The sequence below is a fragment of the Synchiropus splendidus genome, chromosome 13, assembly GCF_027744825.2.
Source record: "Synchiropus splendidus isolate RoL2022-P1 chromosome 13, RoL_Sspl_1.0, whole genome shotgun sequence".
Taxonomy (NCBI): Eukaryota; Metazoa; Chordata; class Actinopteri; order Syngnathiformes; family Callionymidae; genus Synchiropus; species Synchiropus splendidus.
The window spans coordinates 19,766-45,231 of NC_071346.1; the positions used below are offsets into that span (position 1 = coordinate 19,766).

The following is a 25,466-nucleotide window of genomic DNA, read 5'->3' on the forward strand; positions in this document are numbered from 1 at the left end:
CACCACCCTCTACACCCACCTCCGCAGCCACCAGACTCCAGACTTCACTATTACAGGCCTGGAGGGAAACAAAAACTGGACCAACAAAACAAGGAAATACCAAGAGATAAAATGGATAAACAGGCTACAATCAAGAACACCAGGGGGTCTCAACGAAAAATAAACTCTAAAAACCTTTGAGCACTGCTTTTTTCCAGCACCACCCCACATGGACAGCAGCCGATCCACCAGCGTCTCATCCTCCACCCCGCCATCCCTGCTCCATCACCGCCACCTGGACCTGGCCACTCCATATGTCTTCATCCATCTCTCTCTCTCCTCTCGCTCCATCATCCACCAGCTGCAATAAAACAAATATTTCTTAGGTGCTCGGGGACCAGTAGGCCCGTGCAACAAACGGAACCCCCGGAACCGAAACCCTAATCCTCACACTAACACTAACCCTAACCCTAACCCTAACCCTAACCCCTAACCCTAACCCTACCCTAACCCTAACCCTAACCCTTACCCTAACCCTAACCCTAACCCTACCCTAACCCTAACCCCTAACACTAACCCTAACCGTAACCCAAACCCTAACCCTTACCCTCTAACCCTAACCCTAACCCTAACCCCTAACACTAACCCTAACCCTAACCCTCTAACCCTAACCCTAAGCTAACCCTAACCCTAATCCTAACCCTCTAACCCTAACCCTAACCCAAACCTAACCTAACCCTAACCCCTAACCCTAACCCACTAACGTAACCCTAACCCTAACCCTAACCCCTAACCCTAACCCTAACCCTAACCCAAACCTAACCTAACCCTAACCCCTAACCCTAACCCACTAACGTAACCCTAACCCTAACCCCTAACCCTAACCCTAACCCTAACCCTAACCCTCTAACCCTAACCCCTAACCCACCTACCTCGCACGTTGGACCCACTGTCATGGTGGAAGAGATGTTCCCCAGTTTACAAACGGCTTTCTGTGGTGATGAAGGCCAGGTTGTGCATCATGGCCACATCTGTACCATCAGAAAGGATCTTTTCCAAGACTGGGCAGATCATCTGTGACCGGAGGAACAGGCTGAGTCCATCATGGGTCAGCCAACTTCTTTTTGTAAATGCCAGCCTGCCTTAAAGACGGATTTGTAAGTTCACATTTCAAGTTTATGACCCAATAAAACAGTTTTGCATTCACACAACTGTATGCTCTACTTGTATCAAATTTTAAAAATGCCATAGAAATACAAATGTGTATAATCATACTGTGATAAGTGTCAGTAACAATTGTGTCAATCTACATATCTACGTAGATAGATACGATTGTTACTCCATATATATATATATATATATATATATATATATATATATATATATATATAAAACTTTGTGTTCCATGCGTTACTTACAGTCTTCAGCCGCCACAATTGTTGGAGAAGCACAGCTCAACACCCGGAGTTGCTCGAGATGCCTTCCCGCAGAAAGTGCATCTTCCCCGGGCGGCTCACACAGCCACAGCACCGGGCCACCTCCAGGCAGACCACTTCAGTGACATAGTTCACTAAATGAGCTAAAACTCAGCCACCGAGCAAGTAAACTGAATGCAGCTGCTTTGATGATGTTCACAATGAAGACGGAGGACGGAGTGCAGTGAATGAAGTACGACACAAGTAGATCTGAGCGAAGAAATTATCGCTCCCTGTTTCGTTCAATACTGTTTCAAAGAACTGCGAACTACAAGCGATTAGTTCTTTGAACGGGAAACAGAACTGAACAAAACTCTACACCAGAAAGGGGAGGCAAAGAGAGAAGCAAACAATACAGCGCCTGTTACCTGGAAGATCTTCTTGCTCATGATTCATGCACTCATATTTAGGAACTATTCATCCAACAACAAAGCAGAGGAATCCAGCACTTCCTTTGGAGCTACAGCAGACGATTTGTTCAAAGAATATCTTGATGACATTTGGGGCACCTGGGCGGACACACAAGGGGAGTATGAGAAGTTCTTAGCTCTGTTAAATAGTCACAACCCCTCAATAAAAGTTAAGTCAGTTTCCAACATGGAGTCCATTGATTTTTTTTTAGACACAACAGTTTATAAAGGTAAACACTTTGCACATATGTTTGTTTTTTTCAAACGTACACACATAGTTTACTTCCTAAAAATAATTTCCACCCACTTATTTTGGAATAGTGAAGGCCCAATTATTGAGATTCCATCGGATTTGCACACAGAAAGATTTCCTCTCTGCGACAAGGGTGTTGTTCCGCGCATTGGTCACTAGAGGATGCTCTCGGTCTTTTTGAAGAAACAGTCTGAAGACCTTCCTCCAGGAAAAGACGCCTGCTGACGTCTCCCTTTTGTTTGCACCTTCTCAGCGTCATCATACATACTCATAAAAAGATTAGGAAATTGTTTTACAAAATTACAAAACAAAGAACAAATATTGAATAACCCAAACCTGCAAGATCTATTGGTCAGAGTCAAATTGGAAACAAAGAAACATTGGAATAGAAAAGATGACTTCTTTAAACAGATGAAATGGATTCGCAGCACAACTCACGGACAGGTCTTTGAGACACATGGGGGAAGTCATGTTACAATAACCAAGGTAGTCTACTTGATCACATGCAAAACATGTGGGAGAAACAAAAAATGACTTATTAACACCATTCACACAACACAGGTATATTATTAAACATAAGAAAAATAGGGGGAAACCAGTTAATGCACACTTCATACAACATGGGTGGTCAGCAATCACGACAGTTATTTAGCAACATGCGCTATAAGTAAAAATTGATTAAAAACAGATAAAGCATAAATATATAATAAATACACACACACACACACATATATGTATATATATATATAGAGAGAGAGAGATAATATAAATACATGAATGAATAAATACACATGATCATGAAAGATCTTATCAGACAACCATCCCAAACTTTTATCCTTGGGCTGAGGGTGGGAGCCAGCCACTACCTTTTCTTGATCCTAACCCAAACCCTAACCTTACCCCTGTTCTGGCTCTCAACCTAACCGGTCCCTTGCCCCGGCCCTAAACCTAAGCTGGGGCTTTAGTGTGGGCTCCTAAGGCAGCACCTCTTTTAAATCCCAACAAAACACATACTAATGTGTTCAACAGGTGGCCATGATAAACTCAAGATCAAACAAGGCTCAGAGGAGCATATTAGTTGCTGTTTCAGTGGTTTCCTGTCGGGACAGTCAATCATGAGATAATTTAGTACAAGAAATATGAAACGTGTTCCACAGTTGTATTACATTCAGAGTCAACAGAAAAACAGAATTGTCACAGATTTGCTCATTTTATTTTCCACCTTGCCAACAAAAATGAATGTTGTCATTTTACAAATGTAATTATCGAGCCAACATGTTGAAACATGCTATTTTTTAATAAAAGAGACAGGGAAGTGAATATAAGAGATGTATAATATAAGGTTCGGTGAGATTGTATGTTCTCTTATATTTATTGCTGAGGTTTATTAAAAACTAGTGGACAAAAGAACAACATCTCTGTGAGACCCTGCACAGTCCTTTCAGCATTAATACTCTGTACTAATACTGTATCACGAATAGTGCTCACAAAGAAAACACACAATGCTCTTTATTGCTATACGATGCCTCTTGGCTTCATAAAAAATGAATGGGAAAACCTTTATTTACACTGTGTACTGTATTTTTGTTAGTGTACGGGAAAATACTCACGTAATCTACATCACCAAGACAGTGGCAGTAGAAATGTATATTTTTTACTCCTGCATCATTTGATTCCTTTGACTCTCACAATCCCTCCTGCCTTTGTTGGTAACCAGGAAAAACATTATTTGGCATTTTATTTGACCTGAAATCTGACTTTGATGACTGTCAAGACTCTTACAATATTCACTGCACATTGGCAATGGTGTGGCCCAAAGGCAGCAGCATCTAGAGGCAGGTTAGTCCTCGTAACTTGGCAGTGTTATCACAAACACTTCCAATAGCTCTTGGCCAGCATGAGATTTACAATTAACGAAATAACACCTTGACATGTATACTAAAGACACATCAATAGGAATACACTTTTATGGACACTTCTTTCTAATGGCAATTGATCAGGATGTGTTGAATTACCTCTACGTTCACAAGATCTTCGAGGGCGTAACAAAGCCTTCCCATCGTACATCCTACCCGTCCCTCCCTCATCTCCCACCGCTTGAACATCTGGTGCACCAGCTCCTCAAGCCTATCATGTCGGTTGTCGTACTCAATTTTTTCAATATCCACTTTTGAGAAGCCCAAGCGCCGAGCGCAGCGTTTCCAGCTGTTCCCCATGTGTTCCACCAGATAATCAAAATGTTTGTCATACACGGGACAGTCCTCTGCAAAACACAGAACACACTACTTTGTCATTTCAAAACCATCGCAAATGCTATTGTGATCTACCTGGTGATCTCCCTTGCCAGAACAATTACAGTACATCATATATGCAAACCGATTCTGTCCTTGACAATCGTTATTTACAAGTAAAACAAGTTAAAGAATTTGGAACAACAATGACAATTCACCACAATTCAAGATACCCAGACGCCAGACCAATTGCAAATATATTCTAATAAAGTACATCTTTCATTCACCCCGAGTGTCCACTTAACCTAGTGAGCATGTCTTTAGGCTGTGGGAGTAAACCAGAGTATCCAGAGAAAACCCACAAAGGCACAGGGAGGACATGCAAACCCCACCCAGGAAAGCCCAGAGCTGGATTTGAACCTTAAACCTTCTTGCTGAAAGGCAGCGGCGCACGCACGCACGCACACACACACATATGTTTGAATACGCAGACACATTATAGATGAAACTACAGACTGATGAAGTCCATTACATATACAAACAGACGTCTCACCATGAATCTTGATGTCATCCTTGATGAGAGTGAAAGCCATACTGCTTGAGGGTCCACATGCTGAACTGAAGGGGGATCCAGAAGAATTCAAATGGAGGGTGTTGTTACTACCAATCTGGACTCCTCTGGCATGTTTAATGTACAGAGAGGGAACAGCTGAAGAGAAGTCAAACAAATAATTATCATTACTTCACAGATTGCTGCAAAATGCCAAGCTGACAGCTTACTAGACTCCTGCAGTGAGATGGACCTGGAGGACGATAACAGACGGCCGCAAGTGCCTTCTGGAGCTGCCGTTTCATTCACCGGGTGAGCTGTCCAAGACTTCTGACGATGGAACTGGGACTGTGGAAGTGGAGTTTGAGAGATGCTGCTGGCCGACATGGACACTTGGGACGGTGTACTGGAAGACGATGCAAATAAGTCATAATCGTCCTCCGCCTGAGGACACTTCATGCCCTCCTGACTCGACAGTCCCAGTGGCACTTTGCTCCATGTTTGGACAGACGACATTGAGCACGCTGTGTCTTGTTCTGTAGGCCTCACAGCATTGTTTGGAGTACTCATTTGTCTCTGCAGGGAATGATTGGAGCTGCTTCGTTGGAGACCATTAGCACATTCAAACTGATTCTCAGCCATGTAGCTGCCATGTCTGTGGTACTGCAGCTCCCGATTCAGCTTCTCCTCCAAGTCGTTTGTCGATCTAGTTGCACGAGCATCCGTCTGTATGCTGGACTCCAAGTCGTCAACACTCATCTCAGTCGGCATGGACACTGGTCTCTGAGTGCTCAACAATGGAGATGGAGAATCTGTCAAGTTTCAAATGATCATCAGACAGAAGAACCTTTTGTCAAAGTCATGCTTAATGTGCTGTGTACCTTGTGTGAGATATTCATTGCCAATGTGGAGAGACCTCAACTTCTGTACAAGTTCTTCAGGTCCTTCGTACAATTGCTGAAGAAACATCAAAACCCTTAATACAGATCAGACTTCTCTGAAGGCCTGAATTCACGTATAGCTACCTTGAGCAACTGGACATCCTTCTCTACACATGGTTCTAGGTTTACAGTGTAGTATGTGAAGAAGTCATCATAACTCTCTGTAGCGAGCAGATAAACATACAGGATTAACATGATAATAGTGAATTTTCAGTCTAACAAAAATGTATCTGCTAAATGTCTTGTATAACAAACCCTACTCTGAAATGTTGGTCTGTTCTCTGGCTTTGGGTCCCAACACTTCACCATCAGCTCCACAATCGCCTTGGGCGTGTCATATGGAACGGAGTCCTGGAGCGGACGGTCTCCATTCCGAACACACTGGACAATTTGATCTTCATTCCGCGCATCTGTAGAAACATGCTTTTGTAAAAGAAGTAGTGATATGTTGGGCACGATAAAGCACAATGAGTTCTATTCAGAGAGCGACAGCCAGAGGACAAGCGCGTCACGTTTGCTACTTTCATGTTCATCAGAAGAGAAGTACAGGGAGGAGATGGGCAGCTCACTCAGACCGCCATGTGCTGAAGAAGATAGCTGGCAGGTACACGGCAGGTGTTACAGTGTGTTACTTTTGGGTCACCACCTGCGATAGCTAAAAACAACAAAGTAGCATCCGCATGCCCCCATTTGCGTCAATACAGATGTTTCTGCAACGTTTCAGTGTTCCTCCCGGAGCAGGCGCCACAACACATTAACTGGGTTTGCCTATTTATTGCAATAAACATTGTGACGTCAAGTGTTGCAGTACTCCAGACATTTCCAATGTCGTGGCGAATGTGGCCATTCTGGACTGAATTCTCCTTTGACTCCGGACCCTAACCCACAAAGGATTTGCACAAAACGTCTGGAAAGCAAAAGCATTTTGCTGAGAATACCACCACTGAAGCTAAAGCTTTTACCATCAGCTAAAAATAAGTGTCGCGCTACCACAAATTTCACCAATAATGTCATAAACAATTAGTCCTCGTTCTTGGCGTTTGGCATCAAGCTCAAGCTTTTCAAGACTATATGAAGTTCAGTTTGTCAAAGACCTCAAACATCATCAACTCACTTGCATATGGTTCTTGGCCTGTCAGGATGACCCAAATCACAATGGCAAAGCTATACACATCAGACTTCTCAGTGGAGCGGTTGTGGATGCTCTCCAGATGCTCAGGGGCCATGTAGCTCAGCGTGCCAGCCCCTCTCACGCCAGCCGTCTTCCCCAGACGACTCCTCCGATGCGATTCCTCCTTGGTGAGTTTAGTCCATGTCTGACAGGTGGCAAGGCCCAGGTCTGCAATCTGGACACACACAGGAGATTGGGGTGAAATTCCAGGCTGATACACATTCACTGCATCACATAGACACCATTGCCACCACAGAGTTCCTGTGACATGACTTATCGTGGCGTGCCACCGCAGCTTAGATGAAAGCCGCTACGCCTTCAGAACAATGATCTCTTTTTAAAGATGAAATCTCACGTGATAAAACGTTTTAAAACAAATTACACGACATCGAAACAAGCTGCTCACACCTAACGCATCATGGAGATGTACATTCCAATCGCGTGTTTTTAATAGAAAAATCCCGAAAGAAACATCGCACTGCCTGAAGTTTGTTGCTCGCTGAACTCAAGACGCACATTCCAGCCGGACAAATGAAAAAACAGTTTTTTTAATTGCTGCAAACCCTGTACCATACCTTTATGTGGAAATCTTTGTCCACCAAAATGTTGTCTGGTTTGATGTCTTTATGCAGCACAAATTTCTGCGTGAGGTAAACCAAGCCCTCCAAAAGCTCGAGGATGATTCTTCCTTTAACTGACAATGGAACCCGCACCTGAAAAAGAGAATGTGATACACACACACACATATATATATATGTGTGTGTGTGTGGCATGCGTATTTCATTACACCACGATGGACTACCATTGACTGGCACCTCAGTGTCACTTCTGTGTTCAGCAGAGATTAAAGAAAAAAAGAAGCAGTTGCAAACAATCCAAGAAACACAATCCTTCACTTACTCGCTCCAGCATTACCCACAGGTTTCCCCTGGGCATTAGTTCCATGACCAGTGAGCAATTGTGGTCCTCTATGATGATTCCCAGCAACTTGACCACACGCTCATGGTTCAATTTGGCCATAATGTTGCCCTCCTCCATCAGCAACCGTGTTTTCTCACTGGGAAAAGAAATATGAAAATGAGCACAGAATCTTGGGGTATCAAGGTCATTTTACCTGAAATTCACATGCAGCATTTCCCTTTTTAGAGGTCTTGGTGAGTCCACTTCAAAGTTTGTTTTATCTCTGCAGTTCATCTGAACTAAAAAGGATGGTATGTGCTTTTACGGAATAATCACTGTCAAATCATTCATCCTACTGCTGCATTCATCACCATTTGCACTTAAAGCCCTCCAAAATAAATACACGCATTCCTGCCGTCAGCCAGCAGAGGGACATATTTCTACATGTTAATGAGTAATGCAGCCTTATATGTACAGGTACGTTGTTTCTATAACATGCAGAGCATGCAGTCTAACCATTCACCTAAAATCAGAAGAGACTTGCACAAAATACAGATAGATGCACATTAAAAATCTCCATAATGGATATATATATATATATAACGTTATCAAGAACATTTTTCACAACAACAATGACAAAACATCAGGAAATATACATAGAAAAAAAACGTGGTGGTTGATTGATTGACAAACTACATCACTATCGAAACACGTCAAAAAACGACAATATGCGTCACTGAGTAGTGAAGACGGGACAAACTCGGCCCTCAGAATGCAGTTTAGGTCTCATCACTTGCTTGTGCAACTTATTACGAGGGTCGTGTTTGACGTGATCTGGTCCCTCCTACTGTCCGTCTGTTTAAAATACAGTAAGTGTACGTCTGTTCAGCTCCAGTAACGCATTATGTGGTGAATGACAGTCAAAGCTTTCGGTGGCGAGCCTGACACGCGCCTTGCGTCTACATCGGGAGGAGGTTCCGTTTCGGGGAAGTCCAGCGAAGGTCCGAGCAGGGGGCTCAAATGAACCTACCTACTGCCGAGGTAGCCCGTGTACAGGGTCTTCATCACCACTTGGCCGAGGGTGACGTGGTAACACAGGTAGACGTCTCCGAACGCTCCACTACCCAAATGGTCCTTTTTGATCAGATCCGAGGGTCGCATACGAAGCGAGGACTCCGTCGCCACGGCCATCCCCTATATGAACAAGCGAGCACGATAGTATGTGATGACGTTGAAAGAAAATGAGCACAAGAGGAACTGATCGAGTTTGAGTAGTCGCCCTGCCCCCCACAAAACTTCTGACCACCGTGTTTACAAGGCGTCAAGCCTCTCTGAAGTTCACTTGAAAATGCTAAACATCACACTGTCTTCACAAAAGAAAAGAATGGTACAAAAAGAAGAATACGCGAAAGATATTCGACAACAAACCCCGCACTTCCTCGACGCGTCGAGTCCCAAACCGAAACAGGAAGACGAAAAGCAACTGTGAAATCAGACAATGCAGGCAGTTTCGTCACATGACACCTCCTTGTTCGAAAGCGTGTATGCCTGTATATACTGATTATAAAATGCAATTTTAGATTCTAAACACGACTTAACTATTTTTACGTGACATAAAATACCAATTTGGTCGTATTTTCTGACCGGATAAGTGATGCGTTTTCAAAATAAGTGTATCAGCGAGCCATCTTGCCGAGAAATTAAGGAGTGGTCGTTGTCATATCACTCAATCGTATCACCAATGTTTTCTTGATCGAGTGACTGAATTCACCCCACAGGTAAAACCCAACGACTGGGTTGTGTCATCATTTTTGCTCCCAAACTGTGGTGGCGCCATCTGCTGGTAATTTGTTGAATCGCATCGTAGTGACAAGGAGGAGATCCAATCGAACGCACGCAACAATAATCTACATATCTAAAAGTTGTTGCTTTGCGAATGTAAATATAGAAGTCCTAATACAAGAAGGGCTTAGAGCCCGTGAACCGTTTATATGTCGCTCTTCTATCCATGTCACTGGGAAGTCAGTGCCAAATAAAAATTCCTATGGTTCATCAAGGCAGTCTGGCTGTGAATGTGGCCAAATGCTCATTGACACAACAGCAATTTATCTACAACTTGACTGGGACACCACCAAATGCATCATTATCATATTATCATCATTAAGGTTAGAGGCGAGGGGGCACGCAATACATGGCTTCTTAACAACTTCACTTGGGTTGTATTTTATAACTAAATATAGACGAATAAATAAAAGAAACCTGAACTACAATGCCGAGATGGCGACGAGGTAGGAAATCGAACGCTTTACAGTTTATTTAGTCGCCAAGTGACGAATACAGTCGTTGGTGTCGCTACATGACCGGTGACAGCCACCATATGGGTTCTGCGCATGTGCGGGAGTGACGAGCTTGACGACGTCACTACAGTTACTCCACAGGGACAAAACACGCCTGGAGTTTCCGAAGCTGTATTAACGGTACGTGTTTTGAAGGTACAACTTTATTGACAATCCGTAGATCTTCAAAATAATCAATGTGGTGACTTAATCCACATGATTACATTTAATATTACAGTTAACACGTTACAAACAACACACTTGTGATTCATTTGTTAGTACTGTTATTTTATTGTGTATCGTAATTGAATTTTTCATTTTCATTTTGTGGAACATAACCGACTTCTAGTACTGATATATATATATAAATGAAATATATATATATATATATATATATATATATATATATATATATATATATATATATATATATATATATATATATATATATATATATATATATATATATATATATTCTTTTTTTTTTTTTTTTCCAAAACACATTTGATTATTTGTTTTAGAATGTGCATGTATTAAGTGTACTTCTTCAAACCAGACCCAAACCAGTGGAAATTACATCATCAAGTTTGCATTTGTGATTTTGTCGGCAGAGACAGCGCAGCTGGCCAGAAACATCATCGCACACATCCTGCCGGTCTATAACAGTGCCATTCCAATCTCAGATGCTGGTCTCAGACCAGTCGGGCAGGTTGTGCAAGATGAGGCTGCCTGTTAAGCGAACAGAGCTAGCTGAGTCAGCACAGTGTAATCTTCAGGTTGACATCCTAATAACTGTGCCACAATGCCTTGGGTTCTCAGAATATCCGTGCCATAGGCATGCAATCACTCATGTCACTGCTGAGTCTGGTACATTGTGCCCCATCACGAAATGACATATTTCTGCCCAGACAAAACCAGCGAGGACCCAAAAGTGTGGCAGTTAAATAACACTCATTCTTTTGTCCAAATAATGTTCTGTTACATATGCTGGCATTATAAAACACACGACACCCTCATTTTTGATATGTTCATAGACTAGTTGATGTCTGTCAAATGGTTTGACCAGTGGAACATTTTTGTCCTTGTTTTGATAAGAATCAGTCTGGGTGGCACAGAAAAGGACTGTGCATGTGGAGGCATAGAAATAGAATTTTGCTGATGGCTGAGGACTCCCACACCCACCCGTTTATCACAGTATTCTCAAATGATCTGAACCTCTGAAATACAGATGAGTTTGGATATTAACATTTTAACTTAAAAGGTGCGCTCAAATTTAACCTCCATAGGTGTTACTCCAGCTTTAACAATACGAGTGATCGATTAGTCTTCCTTTCACTTGGGGACTCTACAATGATTTGCCATGTGTTTGTTGTGATCTATGGTGATCTACGGTGTCAGCAACGTGAAATCTTAGCGCATACATTTCTTCATATTTTTACGAATCTTTGGTGACGGAAGATGTCCTGACAGAGGGATAAGAGACAAACCAGCTGAGAGCAGTATCTTCGATTCCCACTCAGGACTCGGGTGTAGAAAGCCTCACTGAGACAGGCAGCATCAGTGATGATGAAAAGAGAGTTGATAGCAAAGAGCGTAAGTTTGAGCTTGGTCTGACATTACTCAGACCACTAGAGTCGAGATTTGGTATCCACAGAGAGGTTGGATCAATACATCCTCAGAAGGTAAAGGAATGCACTTCAGAGTGAAACTGATTCTTGAATTGCTAAAATAGTGGACGCAACAATATCAAAAGCAGGGGAAACAATACTATTTTAGAAAGTGCCATAGTGGATGTAGTGTCTCAGTAACTCAGTGTAGTGTCAAAGAAACTCAGCGCACACAGACACACACAACACACATCTGGCGTGGTCTTAAACATGCAGCACCTGACTGAAAATCAAATCATTTCAATATTCAGACACCTAATTGGTGAAGTTGCGCTGGATGGGCTGGAACCAAATCACACACCCATCATGTCTGGTCATTTCTGTAACAGTTTGGTTACCCCTGATACAAAAACCTCTGCCACCAGCCTAAGAGAGAGAGTAGAACTGCAGCTTTCAAATCATAGATTTGCCTGGAATCGGCTGGTCAAGTTCATGGTGGAAAGACCAATAGTGCCGACTGAATTAGATAAAAATAACTCAATAAAAGATGGAATATAAATGACCGAAAAGTGGATGGTGATTATTAAATTGGTTTAAAATGGTTTGAATCCTACAGCTCGTAGACCATTAAGCATAACATTTGCTTTTGGTCTTATGCAATAAGAGCAATGTGCTTTTATTCAATAAGTCTATACAGGAGAATTATTTTACTGATCCAAACGGAATGAAAAGTATGTTCATGGAAACAGTTGGACATATACGTCTGCGTATCTGCGCGTTCCTGCCGTCATTTGCACGGCAGCTAGAGGGCGTTAAAAGCGAAATTAACCGCTGCATTGTGGACTGGGACTTTCACAAAAACAAGCCAGTTAACATCTTTACTGGAAATGACTCACTCCGTATGAGAAAATCAAGATTTGGCAGAAATGTACATGCGGATGGTTTCCACTCAAAGCTTTACCATTTTTTCCCTCTACCATCACTGGAGGGTTTCCCCACTTCGCGAGGTTTCAGTGAAACATTTAGGTCCCCTCCTACCTGTCAAAAGTCAAGGTCTAATCGAGTTCTCTGAGGAGAAGTTACCACAGGGGAAACTGGCCGGGTAAAAGGTAAGACTGCTCTTGACTTAAACTGAGCCTTTATATTGAGAGTAAGATGACAAAGAGAGAGTTATACTATACGTCTATTCATGAATGACAGAATAGTTAATGCAATCGCCTCTAATCACCATTTCTATCAATTTCAATATTTTTATGATTTCAACACCAGGCTCATTTTAAAAAGTCAGCATTTTACATTTTGCTGTACTGTGCGTCTTAGACACATTTATACAAGATAAGATATGTATTGTAACTATTAGCAGATGCTCCACTGATAGAACTTTAGAAGCCTAGTCCATGCGTGTCTACATAGTTGGGTAAGTCAATTCACAGTGTGGTATTTTATCCGTCCATGTTTTGTTGATAAAATTGTTTTCCTAAATAAAGACGACACCTATTTCCTGATAGATACACAAACAATCGCATATGGTCAACTCATGGCCAGGTGGCCAAATCCTTCCCGCCAAGTCAAGTGGCTTGTTCTTTGTTTTTTTGTCTAGAGTTAGTCAATCATCAATTCATCCTCAAATATCGGAGTGATTCAGAAATGTAATAAAATCATAGACTTGCATTTTCCTCAAGAAGTCATATCTCCTTGATAAAACTGATCAATGGATACTAGTTCAATATGGCTTCCTACTCAGCTTACACGTGTGATTGAGAGTGAAAACCCACCCAACAAGAAGAATAAGACAGTTATTCAACATTCAGAAAATAATATTCACTAATGAACGTAATTCATCAATATGTTGTATACAACACAAACTACCAACAAATTTTCACATAAAAAATGTGATCATCATCATTGTCATTATAGGTGGTTTCCTAATTATTTGGCCGCAGTTTATTGTATTTATTTTAAGTGTATTGGGTGAAACATGAATTCATTCAGAATAACAGACAGTGGAGATGGAGAGGAGTCGGGCAGTTTGTGACGGACAGTGAAAACTGTGTTGGACGGAGCCGTCGCAAATATTATGGCTGAAGTGGCTGAAGTCAATGAGGATCTGATTAGATTTCCATCTTTAATTCAATCTCTAAATAGATGAAATGCTTCTTGTTTTGCTTTTCAAAATCCTGATGATCAGATGAACTTGGACGAGGACAGCAGTCTGTCTGTCAGCTGTGGAAACGGAAAACTGAGACAGTGGCTGATTGAGCAGATTGACAGCGGCAGATATCCTGGCCTCGTGTGGGAGAATGAAGAAAAAAGTATCTTCCGGATCCCATGGAAACACGCAGGCAAGCAGGACTACAACAGAGAAGACGACGCTGCCCTCTTCAAGGTCAGGTCGAGGATAAAAAGGAAGTGTTGTATAGCCTACTCATAGTCTGTTTCAGGCCTGGGCCATGTTTAAAGGGAAGTACAAGGAAGGTGTGGACAAACCAGATCCTCCCACGTGGAAGACAAGACTTCGCTGTGCTCTGAACAAAAGTAATGACTTCGATGAGTTGGTGGAGAGAAGTCAGCTGGACATCTCAGAACCGTACAAGGTGTACAGAATCATCCCAGAAGGATCCAAGCGAGGTAAAGACCATCTGTACACCAATCATCAACCCGTCGTTTTCTCCAAACTGTTGTCCATACTTTTGTTCTCCGCACCAGCCTATCAAAACGACCTCCCTTCCATCCAGCCAATCTTTTCCACCATGTCTCCGCTCACCATTTCATCTGCTTGCCTCCCACGTGTTGAGATCAACAAATCTCTTCTTTCCCTCCATCACGTCATCTCTCCATTTCTCAATCTTGGGTGGACAGCCTCAAAATCCAGACAGCCATCCATTTGTTTTCTATTACAATCTAATAAGACAGTGTTTTGGGTCTTTTTCACATGCATCTGTTCCTCTGCACACAATTCAGCCCACCCATCACAGCATTCCACGGTTCATCCATCAGTTATAGGGTTAGGGGTGTACTGTCACCCATCATCCATCCATCCGTCTCCCTCCAATAAATGTGTCCTCTCACAAATGATTTTTTTTCTGTGTCCATATTAGTCAGTCTCTCATTCTCATTCAGTCACACTCCCTACGTCAGATGCTATGTTCCTCTCCTTACTGTACTTTTGACCATGCTGTACATCCATGACAATTTCGTCAGAATCTTCTATGATAAATCATTCAATTCAATGCGCAGCTCAAAAGTTTCTACATGGACACTCTGATTTCCTCTCAGTCCAAAACATATTTGAATACTTCCGTCAGCCGTAACTGGATTGCAACTTTAAGACTAGAGACGAATAGAGACACAGATTTTTTTTTTCCACAGTTTATTTTATATTTAACTTCCAGGTTTTTTTCTTTTAATTCACAGTAACCTCTCTCATCTGGTAGGACTTTGTAATAAACAACTAATTTTTCACAGATGCAAGACTGCAGTTGGTTGTCAACGCAGGAAATACAAAGGAAGCCAGCGCATATACCAAAAACACTGTTGTGCTTTTTTTAGCGGGCTTCGGTTGAGTGCAGGGTGCATTCGCTGTGAGCAGGCGACCGTCATCTGAGCACGATTGATATTCAGCGGCCTGTGTGATGCTTTGTTTTGTTTTACCTCAAGACCTGTGTATATCAGTCATTTCAGTTCATCCCACAATGTCTTAAGTGATGCAGTTGGGCAAATATGTAATTTAAATAATATGATAGAATTGCATCTTTTGTTTCATACTTCTTGATAAAACTGATCAATAGATATTAGTTAAATATTCACTGAAGTTAAACATGTGGGATTAACCCAAGGATAATTTAGCATTTAACAGTATATGAAAATCCTCTTTATGCAGCTATTGTTATTGTGGCCACAGTTAAGTTTCACAGAAACCCACAGACAATCAGACAATGCAGCTATTGATACTAACCATAGTAAGGCACATATCCTCATTTAAAAAAAAAGGTCAACCTTCCCAGCTTCACGTGTAATAATGTATTCCCTGTGTCATTGTGAAACATTTTCGACCAGGCGAGCGCTCAACCAATTAAATGTGATCTTTTTCAGCCAGTAGTTTCAGTAATATGGAAAAATTATTTGTTTTTTTTTAGGAATGAAGATGAACAGTTTGGAGGAGACAGCATCAGACAGTATGGGCTACGTCCCGTCTTCACTGCATGGGCAGGTCAGCAACAAAAAACAAACAAAAATGATAAACAATCAAAAGGGAATCAGCTCAATGCATTGCAGGATTTGATAAAAAAAACAAACATTCCCTCCCTCTGATCTAAGGTTCACAGCTACATGCTTTCTCAGGACAGACGAGAGTGGCGGGATTATAAACCACCAGAGCAAGCAAGCCTTCCACCTCCACACCATGCAGACCTGCATTATGGCCAGGGCCACTACCCTTCGCCATATGGCAGGGCCTGGCCTGGGCCTGAGAATGGTAGGTATGCACACCAAGCAGCTTCACTTTAGTCTTTCTTTTAACATTCACCGATCTGACCCAAACGTTCTGTTAAACATGTTACACATCAAGACTGACTCACATACATTTTCATGTAAGAAAGTACCTGTTAAAAGAAAATACAAAAATACAAAAATCAGTATTAGAATGTTTGTGTTCGAAAGCGTGCACATGGATGAATATAGACTGACATACAGGAAAATGCATTCCCACTGAGTTATACAAGAGAAAAATGAAAGGGATTGCAGCATATACCTCCAAATGTTATAATCATTTTATGCCTGGGTCCACACGTGGGCGATTAAAAGATGCAGAGACTGATGTAGAACATTGGCTTGCTTCTTTTTCTTTTGCAGGATTTCAACTCTCCTTCCACAGCTATTTTTCAGAGGCTCAACCTTTATATGCCATGGAGCACAACAATGCCATCACAGGTAAAGCATTTTCTTCTTGATCTCCTAACACTCTTTTCAACATCTCTTCTTGTCTATTCCGCAGATTTCAGCCTGCACGTCTCTCTCTTCTACAGAGAGTCTTTGGTCAAGGAGGTAACAACCACCAGCTTCGAAGGCTGTCGCATTACCTCCTCTTCGCACTCAGCCTCCTCACCGTCGTCCCCCGCCACTCACCCAGAAAACAAGTTCCACAGCGGGCCCGAGGTCATTCTTTTCCCATTCCCGTACCCTGAGTCTCAAAGACAGGGTGTGGATCTGCTTCCTAATGTGCTGGAGCGTGGGGTTTTGCTGTGGATGACTCCTGATGGGATGTATGCAAAGCGTCTCTGTCAAACCAGAGTTTACTGGGAGGGTCCTCTGGCCCCGCACACCGATAAACCAAACAAGCTGGAGAAGGAGCAGGCGTGCAAACTGTTTGACACACACCAGTTTCTTCTTGGTAAGCTTTTGTGTGTGTGTGTGTGTGTGTGCGTGTGTGAGTGCATATGTAACCAGGGGATTATATGATTGGTCGTACATTGGCAACATGTACATTTAGCTAGAAGATATGACTGCGACATATCAGCCTAACACTTGCATTATGAATGGGGTTACGGTCAGTATTTGAAGTCCATTATGGTTAGGCACTTTATGATTTCACTTACATTTCGTATAGCTGTTAATGCTGTTATTTTGCTGTCACCACTGGACTTGAGGGATACATTTCACTGCATTCATACTGAACTCAAATGAAAGGAGCGAATTCTTAGGTAACTAGGTGCCGGTGGTTCATTTGACTGAATAATGGCATTTCAGCTGGTTTTTACAAAACATTTGTATTTTATACCATAACTTCCTTTGAGTAGCACAAAAGAACAATGCGTTCGATTTTTGCCATCTGCTCCTGATAGATAAAAGTGACACGGAGCAGGAGCTTGTTGCACTCTTATGGTCTTGTAATAACACACCTGCAAATTAAAATCACTCACATCCAAAGTCTCACTCTCTCATCAGTCCAAACAGGAGCATTGTTTCTGTATGCTTTGCCCACTCACGGTTTATGATGATGTGGACCTAAGTGGAGCTTCTGATTTTCTGCCGCATGTGCAGTGTCTTGTGCTGTAAGTGAATGTTCTGCTGTCCTTAGGGCCTGCATTTACACGGTTTTGCTGCTATTTTCAGGGCTGTTGTCAATATTTTATGAAATATTGACATATATACACCTTATATGTCGTCAATTTATATATATTTAATGGGCATCAGTTTATGAAATGAGTGACAACAAAAACTGACATTTTTTTCTTTTTGATTCTTGGATGTCCCAGCATGGCTCTGGTGAGGAAAACCTAACTAATAGCAGTTCTGGAATGTAACACCCAGTCATCTGGGAATTAGTGTTAATTACTGTTAATTGTTGTAGGAGAAAGAATTGTTGTGACAGCAGGTAGGGTGAAACGGGTGCACACGAAGGACAGGGGTGATCTGTGACAGGAAGGGAAGCTGTATGAGATGGTAGCAGTCACACCCATGAAGTGTCAGAGATGAAGGTACGGAGGTTGTCGATGGGAATGAATACAAAGGACGAGATCAGAATCAAAGGGTCAGCGACGTTTGTATTAATATGTGTCTGTTCTGGAGGTGCTTTGTTGTTTTGTTTAGTTTCGTTGTGGTTGTTTTGATGTTGGCGTGGCGCATGACGCAGGGAACGATGAGAGCGCCTCAGCAGGTGCTACATTTGGGTAAATCCCAGGCCTTTGTAGCTGCAGGTCTCACTCTTATCAGGGGCTTACGGCGTGTGGAGTCCCCACCTACTTTTTGAGGTCAACCACATATCAAGATAAGAGAGTGTTTGTGTGCGTTTTTTCTCACCAACATTTCCATCATCATTGTAATTTCCAGAAACATGAATGTCATGATCTGAACTGTGACATTTGACAAAATCGTGCTCTCACGCAGAAATCCAAGAGTATGTCCACAATGGTCGCCATCTACCGAGATGCCAGGTAATCCTTTGTTTCGGGGAGGAGTACCCCGACCTCCACCGCCAGAGAAAGATGATCACTGCTCAGGTATGAAACATAATTTATAAATTTAGGTGTGTGTTGCTAAAATGGGCTCAAACTGTCTGTCTCTGTATCTTGACCTATCTTGCCTATCCATGATGCTCTGCAGTCCAGCCAAACAACCACACTGGTTGATAACTACAATGCAGGTTTTTATATGCAAACAAGGTTCACGCCGCAAAGATATTGAGCCGCGTCACATCGGACCAAAGAAGTAACAGGCCTTTTCTCATTTATAAAGCACTGAATGCACTGTTTGAAAATAAATGAAGAATACTCGGTATATTTATAATTCATTCATATGGCAGGTAGGTCATTGTAGCTTGTTCATTTATAAGTTGCTCGCAAGCTGAACAAGTGTGGGCACCCTTGATATAAAACATCTGAACCAAGCTGAACCAAGGAAGATGGTGTTCGTTGTTTCAGACGAATGTGTTATGATTGTGATTCAATCACGTGTCACACAAAATTGTTTCATGTCCGAAATAATCATGTGAATCCCGACTGCCACAGCAAAGCTCAGTGGTGTCTTCTGAAAAGTTCTTCCTCATGAAACGACTGGGTGGTTTCTGCTGTTGGCATTTCCTTGATATTTTTTTTTTTTTACCTACTTAGGTATAGTCAAACACACTGAAACTGGGGTCAACCTAGATCCAGTCCCTGGTGTGGGAGGTCTTTGTTTTTCCCAGTACTGAATGTATGATTCAATTTCACTTTAGGTGGAGCCAATGTTTGCCAGAAAATTGGTCTACTTCTACCAGCAGAACAACAGTCACTACCTACGTGCCTACGATCACATTCAAGAGCAAAACTCCTCCCCAACCATTGACTGTTCATCTCAGAGAGCCCTTCAGCAAATACAGGAGTGAGACACCAATTTACTGTTTGCATCAACAATTTTACTGTTAGTTTCAGTGCACTGAACGCTTTTTCACTCTGTAGTTTTTATTTACAAGTCGTGTGACAGTGTAAAGGATGCGGTTTGAGGGTGGGGGCTCGGTGGGGCGCCGCGGGGGGGGGGGGTTGACTGACTCAGGAAGCACAATCACAGGTGCACAGGAAGAATGGCCCCTCTGAAAAACACCGAGGGACAAAGTAGAGAATGAATGAATTCAGATTTACCAGGTTTCTATATACTGACTGAAGCACCAATGTACCTTCGTCTTTCAAACGCCACATGTTGGATTTTATTTGTATGTGCGCTTGTAACTGGTCCGCAACAATAAAGCAAGTTTGAAAAATGATTCTTCAGTGCAGTTCTTCCACGTAGCTTTTAGACAAACTCTATAAATGCATTCGGCATAACAGGCTGTTGGGTGACTGATATGATATTAACCTATTAACCTAACGTTCATTCATTATTGAGATAATGAATGTTCAAGCACCTGTGAAAACAAGTCAAACTTTGATCTATGACAACTATATGACTCATAACTGCAACATCGGTGCCAGTACTGGCACTCATTATTCTTAGTTTTTCAGAGCAGCAGCACAAAACCTAACTTGTCAAGGTTCTAGGAAAGTTTGGGTTTGACAAATAGGTAAACAGATAAACACAGACATTTTAATTGGATATGGGACAATGGCCATTGAAAAATTCATTAAGAAGGAGAGATGTAAAATCGAAAAAATTAAATAATATTGCAAACCAAAAATATGCAACTCATATTCCAGCAGCATAGGAACGGAATTGATCAATTTATTCAAAAAAAACATTTGCTCCAGCAGGATGAACAAAAGTCATATGAAATCATATATAAAAAAATCAGGCGTACATCATGTAAATTTACAAGGTGGAAGCTTGCATTTTAATAGGTGTCAAGAGGGAGAGAGTCTATGGAGTTCCTGCACGTGGTGCATGGAAATAGGATAGGTGTGACTAAATACAGATGTATTTAGTAGAATGTGATGGACACGTGCACCACAAAGTGGATACGATGACTATTTTTCAGTTGATGTGGACTCAGGTAGGAGCATGCTTGGGCTTAAAAAAATGAATGACTTAGACTTAGACTCAGTGTGAAAATACCCTGAACTTGTCCAAACTCAGGTTAGGAGCTCAGCCTATTTAACCCCAGGAGAGTTGGAACACAAGGGTCTGCATGCAGCCCCTGATTACTGAACACCAGAATCTGAGGTTTGACACCTGTTCCTCTGCAGCATCTCCTTGACTTTGCATATGAGGCTGAATACGTTAACGCTTCGGTGACTAGAACAAGACATATCATCCCCTTTTAGAAGAGGGGAACCACCATCCTGGTCAGCAACCTCATATATGACTGTGACAAGCTTTGATGGCCAGATCATCATCATCATTCCATCAGGCTTCGCTCACTGTCATTTATCTATGGACAATCATGTTGGACAACTTCTACATCCCATCGTGTGCTGGGACATGAGCATGACTTCAATTCCGACTTGGTGGTCGCCGGTGGATCGCGTCACGTCATCTGCTTACATATATGCTGAAATTCCACGTGGATATCACGCGCTCTTCTTCACTCACTTTCACCTGCCCGGCAATATCAGTTGAAAAGTGTAGTTTTCTACCAGTGAAGTCACAATGCTTGATGCTTTTGTGGGCTGTTTAAGGGAGTTTTGTTATGTGCAGATGCTGAGCACTTTGCTAGTTTTAGAATGGAGACTTGATATGACCTCTGGTCCCACTCCTCAGATGTTGTGGGGAACTCACCTGTTCCTGAGGATCTGAAAGTAGCACTCTCAATAAGGGAAGAAAAACCTTTGTGGTTTGTGTTTGTTGGGACTCTTGGTTTCCCCTGAGACTTAGAGAAATGCGTCTTCCATCTTCAACTAGATATGATCACGTTATTGCATTTCAAGTCTTTTCTGGAAACCCATGCAAAAAGAGAAAATGGAAGCCCCAAAACTCTGCTGGATGGATGATGGATGGATTGGATGATCAGAGAAGAAACATTCCTGTTGTTTGAGTCACCATGGAATCTTCAATTTGGGGTTAAACGTGTCCGATTTCTTTTGTGACTCTGCTGGATGATTCATGTGGGTGTTGGCGTGTTGGCATGGGTGCATGTTGCAGTTTTGACATGAGTGGCTCCTTGTGGATACGAGACACAGGTGCAACATCAGATCGCTCTTCAGAGCTAAATGAGAATGAAAATGAGGGAAACATTTGGAACAGAACCAAAATGTGTCAAAAATGGTGTCCTGTTGGGTGAACCTTGTTTATAAACCTGTCAGTTTACCACGGCTACATCCCCACACCACTGCCGGTGACCTCCGACCTCTAATGAAGAGAACAACAGTTACATTTTAAATGGGGGAACATCACCCCAAATAAACCACTTATTCACCTGTATTAGTCAGTCTAGTTAACCCTGGCATGATCACCAAAAGATCCCTCTAAATAACGCTAAAGCTGATCATTAACATGAAAGAGTTACTCTAACCCAGGTAACTAGTAAATTAATCATTCATATTTGTTCCCAAATCAAAAGTGTAACCAAAACAACACTAGACTTCAATTTGAAATGTCAAAGATTGAAAACCATCACCATGCACAGTGAGAGTGAGTACAAGTCATGTGCCGGAGCGCCGGGTCTCATCTAGAGTCACGAACTTGGGCCATGACTGGAAGAATCAAATCTGCATTAGAGTGTCTGGACTCTGCCTCCCAGACACAGTCAGCAACATCAGCCTGGGTAGCTCTGGGTGCTCTCCTGACCTGACCTCGGATAAGTAGCAGAGGGAGGGACGGACGAGGGAACTGGTCTGGAGCAGCACAACATCAGGAAACTTCTTTGCATGACAGATTTAGAATACTTGCTGCAATGCTGCATTTCAGTGGCGTTAAGCTAAAAATTCTACAATTCATGACACAAGCTGTGGATCTCTGAACATTTAGTCACGGGTGACAAATGACCACCGAGCCAAACTTTGTTTTTGAATGTTATAGTGAGAGGCAATGACCAACACATTTGGCTGGTGATTATTATAGTACACCAGACATTTTTCGTCTAACGGCACTAATGCAAAAACACGACGTGGGTCAGGATTTGGTGCCATGACATATGAAAGCGCCAAATGTATTCAGGCATGAGAGATCAATGACATCAATCACACAAAACTTTGAGGTGTTTCCCCACTCCCTCTCAGCAGGAAGCCACAAGTTGGGTCGTCTGGCCTCAGTTTTCCGCCCATATGACTCTTTACTTCAACTGTTATCGACACATTTGCTTCTGCCATCGGCAGTTTCCACCTGAAAGCTTCAGAGAAATGAAACACATTCCAAAACTTCAACCGCAAACAACAAACATCGGATGTGTTGTGATACATTGCATTGGAGTGGTTTTATTATGACAGGAAGAATCATAGAAACTGCAAATGGTTCATGTTTATGGTCATAAATGAAACTTGTTTTCATCCCCTGGGGGTCACCGCTCCTACAGCTCCTATTCCTCTGGACCTGCAGAGACCCAGCAGTACCATTACATGTTAAGCACCAGAAACACACTCAAGAAGACAGTAATGTCCACATTTTGGAAAAAGAAGACAGATGATTTGGAAGAAGCGGAAAAAAAACCTTTGACCAGGGGAAGCAGGGCTTAGACACCACCTTCAGGTGACCTTCCTTGTTACCCGTACAGTGCGACGCTGACATCTGAGTCGCCCCAGCTACTACCTGGACTACAGTCAGCAGCTTTGATAGCCCACTGAGACCATCTACAGTGGCCGAGGATCCGTAACACACCTCATTTGCATCATGCTGACCTGTCATTCACCACACTTGCAGATACTGGGTCATTGCCATCCTTGCCAATCCAAGTTGTCAGATATAAACCTGGACACGCAACAGAACAACCAAAGCCTTCTGGAGGACAGAAGGCAAAGCGAGCCTTCTGCTGACATCTGCTGCCCAAAAGTAGTACTTCAGTTGGCTATTTTTATCATAATAATGACGGCAATAATTCGCAGTCGTCACTGCTGATGTTTTACTCACCATCTCAGACAACAAATAAGTTTGAGGACAAAGAACAAAGTATTCAATTTTAAGAGTGATCCAGACACATTTTTTTAGCAGTCAATTCAGGCGTAAAGTACACAAGATATGCACTCTTTTAAAGTATCCATGCTCCCCAGGGGCCTCCGGATTAGGACTCGGCCACACCAAACTGAACGAGAGACAAGACATGTCCCGTGTCACGGGAGACAACTAAACCTCGCCATGATGTTTATTCATAAAACCTGTACAGTTGGGGGGGTGGAAGATTTAATCGTTTTATTGGGAGTGGAAGAAGAGGCTGAAATCATGGATTTACTGAAGATGGTTGGAAAAGAAGCAAGACAGGCGAGGAAAAGAAGCTGCTGCATACCTGGGAGCTAAGAAACCATCTTGTTCCCGTCCATGCCAGCGTACTGGAGGTCTGGGGCAAGTTCGTCGTAGATTGGTCACGAGGTCCAGATGTGTCGCCAGTGTCTGCTGTCATGTCTCGCAGGCCTGGAAGCATTTGCAGACACTGTCCAGAGCTGCTGTGCAAGGAGAAAACTTCCCGACGGTGCAAGGCGATGACCTGGAGAGAGGATACTGCTAGAAGAGAGAGCAGAGGAGAGAGCAGCGGGAGTAGGAGCACATGGAAGGGAAGAAGGAGAGGCACACCAGGATCTGAAAAAGAGCACCGAGAAGGAATTTTGAAAAGTTGGAGTCGATGATAAAGAAAGGATGGAGACGGGAGAAACAAAGAGAGAACTCGATGGAAAGCAGAGGCAGGCTGAGCAAAGGAGGAACGGCGGTGAAGGAGGATGCACCTTTAGAAGAATTAGAAGGAGATATTAGTCATATTAGAAGGAGTTGTCAGAATAGTGGTGAGAGAAATGAAGAAAGGGGAGGAGAAAGAAAAGAGAGCATTGGGTACAGAGTAATTGTTTTTTGTTGGTTTTATATGATGTATTTTTATTGATATGGCATCTATTATTTGATCTGAAGTTAATGTAGCGCAGCGTTTCGTACCTCCAAGAAACTCATATCCAGAAAAAAATTCTATTTTCAAAAAATAGGGAGGTGTTTTATGTTATGATAATGAGGGAGAAGACTCCAGAGAGGTAGCAATGTCACTTAGAAGGGAGCTGAAAAGGAATGTTAAAAGTGTCTTGTGTCTTGAATGTGATGATCTGAAAGATTTTTGTGACCCTCGAGGAATGTATATTAAAGAGCTGGACTGACGGAGAAATGGCAAATTTAAAAGAATGTGGTTCATATGACGTAAAAAGAGGAGGGAGGTTGAAGCAGTGAACATGATGACGAGCTATGCATGATATGCTGCAACGTTATGTTCACCATGAAGACAAGAAATCAATGTGTGGATTTTATTTAAGAGGTTATTCCGAGGCCATATCAGCGTTTTCTTTAATTTATTGGAGGGAAAGGAGTTTAATTTTATCTTTAGAGGTGGCGAGGAAAATGAATAGAAAACTCAACTTAAAAATTGATAGTCAGGATGATAGTTCAGTTTCCACTGACCGATGACAAATGAAACAAATGTTGAAGAAGGAAGTAAGATTTAGGATTAGGCTTCTTTAAAGAGATTTCTTATGGGTAGAGGTGAGTTCAATGAATAGTTTTCATTGAAACCGTTGAATAAAATATCA

At 42.3% G+C, this 25,466-nt stretch overlaps 2 protein-coding genes across 4 annotated transcripts; one reads left to right on the top strand and one right to left on the bottom strand.

Annotated features, from left to right (window-relative positions):
• Positions 1–1,976: 1,976 nt before the first annotated feature.
• On the bottom strand, positions 1,977–9,401 carry ripk1l (receptor (TNFRSF)-interacting serine-threonine kinase 1, like). Of its 2 annotated transcripts, XM_053883551.1 has the most exons (11): positions 9,339–9,401; positions 8,941–9,104; positions 7,911–8,067; positions 7,586–7,723; positions 6,954–7,185; positions 6,100–6,249; positions 5,924–6,000; positions 5,780–5,855; positions 5,129–5,710; positions 4,902–5,057; positions 1,977–4,380 (listed from the first exon to the last, which is right to left on the bottom strand). In XM_053883551.1, the coding sequence occupies exons 2-11, from the start codon at positions 9,099–9,101 to the stop codon at positions 4,100–4,102; spliced, it is 2,010 nt and encodes a 669-aa protein (XP_053739526.1). In that variant the 5' UTR covers positions 9,102–9,104; positions 9,339–9,401; the 3' UTR covers positions 1,977–4,099. The 2 variants fall into 2 exon arrangements, with proteins under 2 accessions (XP_053739526.1, XP_053739525.1); XM_053883550.1 differs by having other exon boundaries at positions 1,983–4,380; positions 8,941–9,398.
• Positions 9,402–12,931: 3,530 nt separating this feature from the next.
• Positions 12,932–19,820, top strand: irf4a (interferon regulatory factor 4a). 2 transcript variants are annotated; one of them, XM_053883552.1, is made up of 9 exons: positions 12,932–12,962; positions 14,042–14,239; positions 14,295–14,481; positions 15,990–16,063; positions 16,171–16,327; positions 16,705–16,782; positions 16,847–17,242; positions 18,739–18,851; positions 19,565–19,820. In XM_053883552.1, exons 2-9 carry the CDS (start codon positions 14,042–14,044, stop codon positions 19,712–19,714), a joined length of 1,353 nt encoding a protein of 450 aa, XP_053739527.1. In that variant the 5' UTR covers positions 12,932–12,962; the 3' UTR covers positions 19,715–19,820. The 2 variants fall into 2 exon arrangements, with proteins under 2 accessions (XP_053739527.1, XP_053739528.1); XM_053883553.1 differs by having other exon boundaries at positions 16,195–16,327.
• The last annotated feature ends 5,646 nt before the right edge of the window (positions 19,821–25,466 follow it).

Excerpts from the sequence above, each read along its gene's own strand:
- irf4a (XM_053883552.1), top strand. The coding sequence starts at position 14,042 with ATGAACTTGGACGAGGACAGCAGTCTGTCTGTCAGCTGTGGAAACGGA. Across the intron at positions 14,240-14,294 it reads ACGACGCTGCCCTCTTCAAG|GCCTGGGCCATGTTTAAAGG; the intron begins GTCAGGTCGAGG and ends AGTCTGTTTCAG. Across the intron at positions 16,783-16,846 it reads GCACAACAATGCCATCACAG|ATTTCAGCCTGCACGTCTCT; the intron begins GTAAAGCATTTT and ends TCTATTCCGCAG.
- ripk1l (XM_053883551.1), bottom strand. The coding sequence starts at position 9,101 with ATGGCCGTGGCGACGGAGTCCTCGCTTCGTATGCGACCCTCGGATCTG. Across the intron at positions 8,068-8,940 it reads ACGGGCTACCTCGGCAGTAG|TGAGAAAACACGGTTGCTGA; the intron begins GTAGGTTCATTT and ends TTCTTTTCCCAG. Across the intron at positions 7,724-7,910 it reads TGTGGGTAATGCTGGAGCGA|GTGCGGGTTCCATTGTCAGT; the intron begins GTAAGTGAAGGA and ends TCTCTTTTTCAG.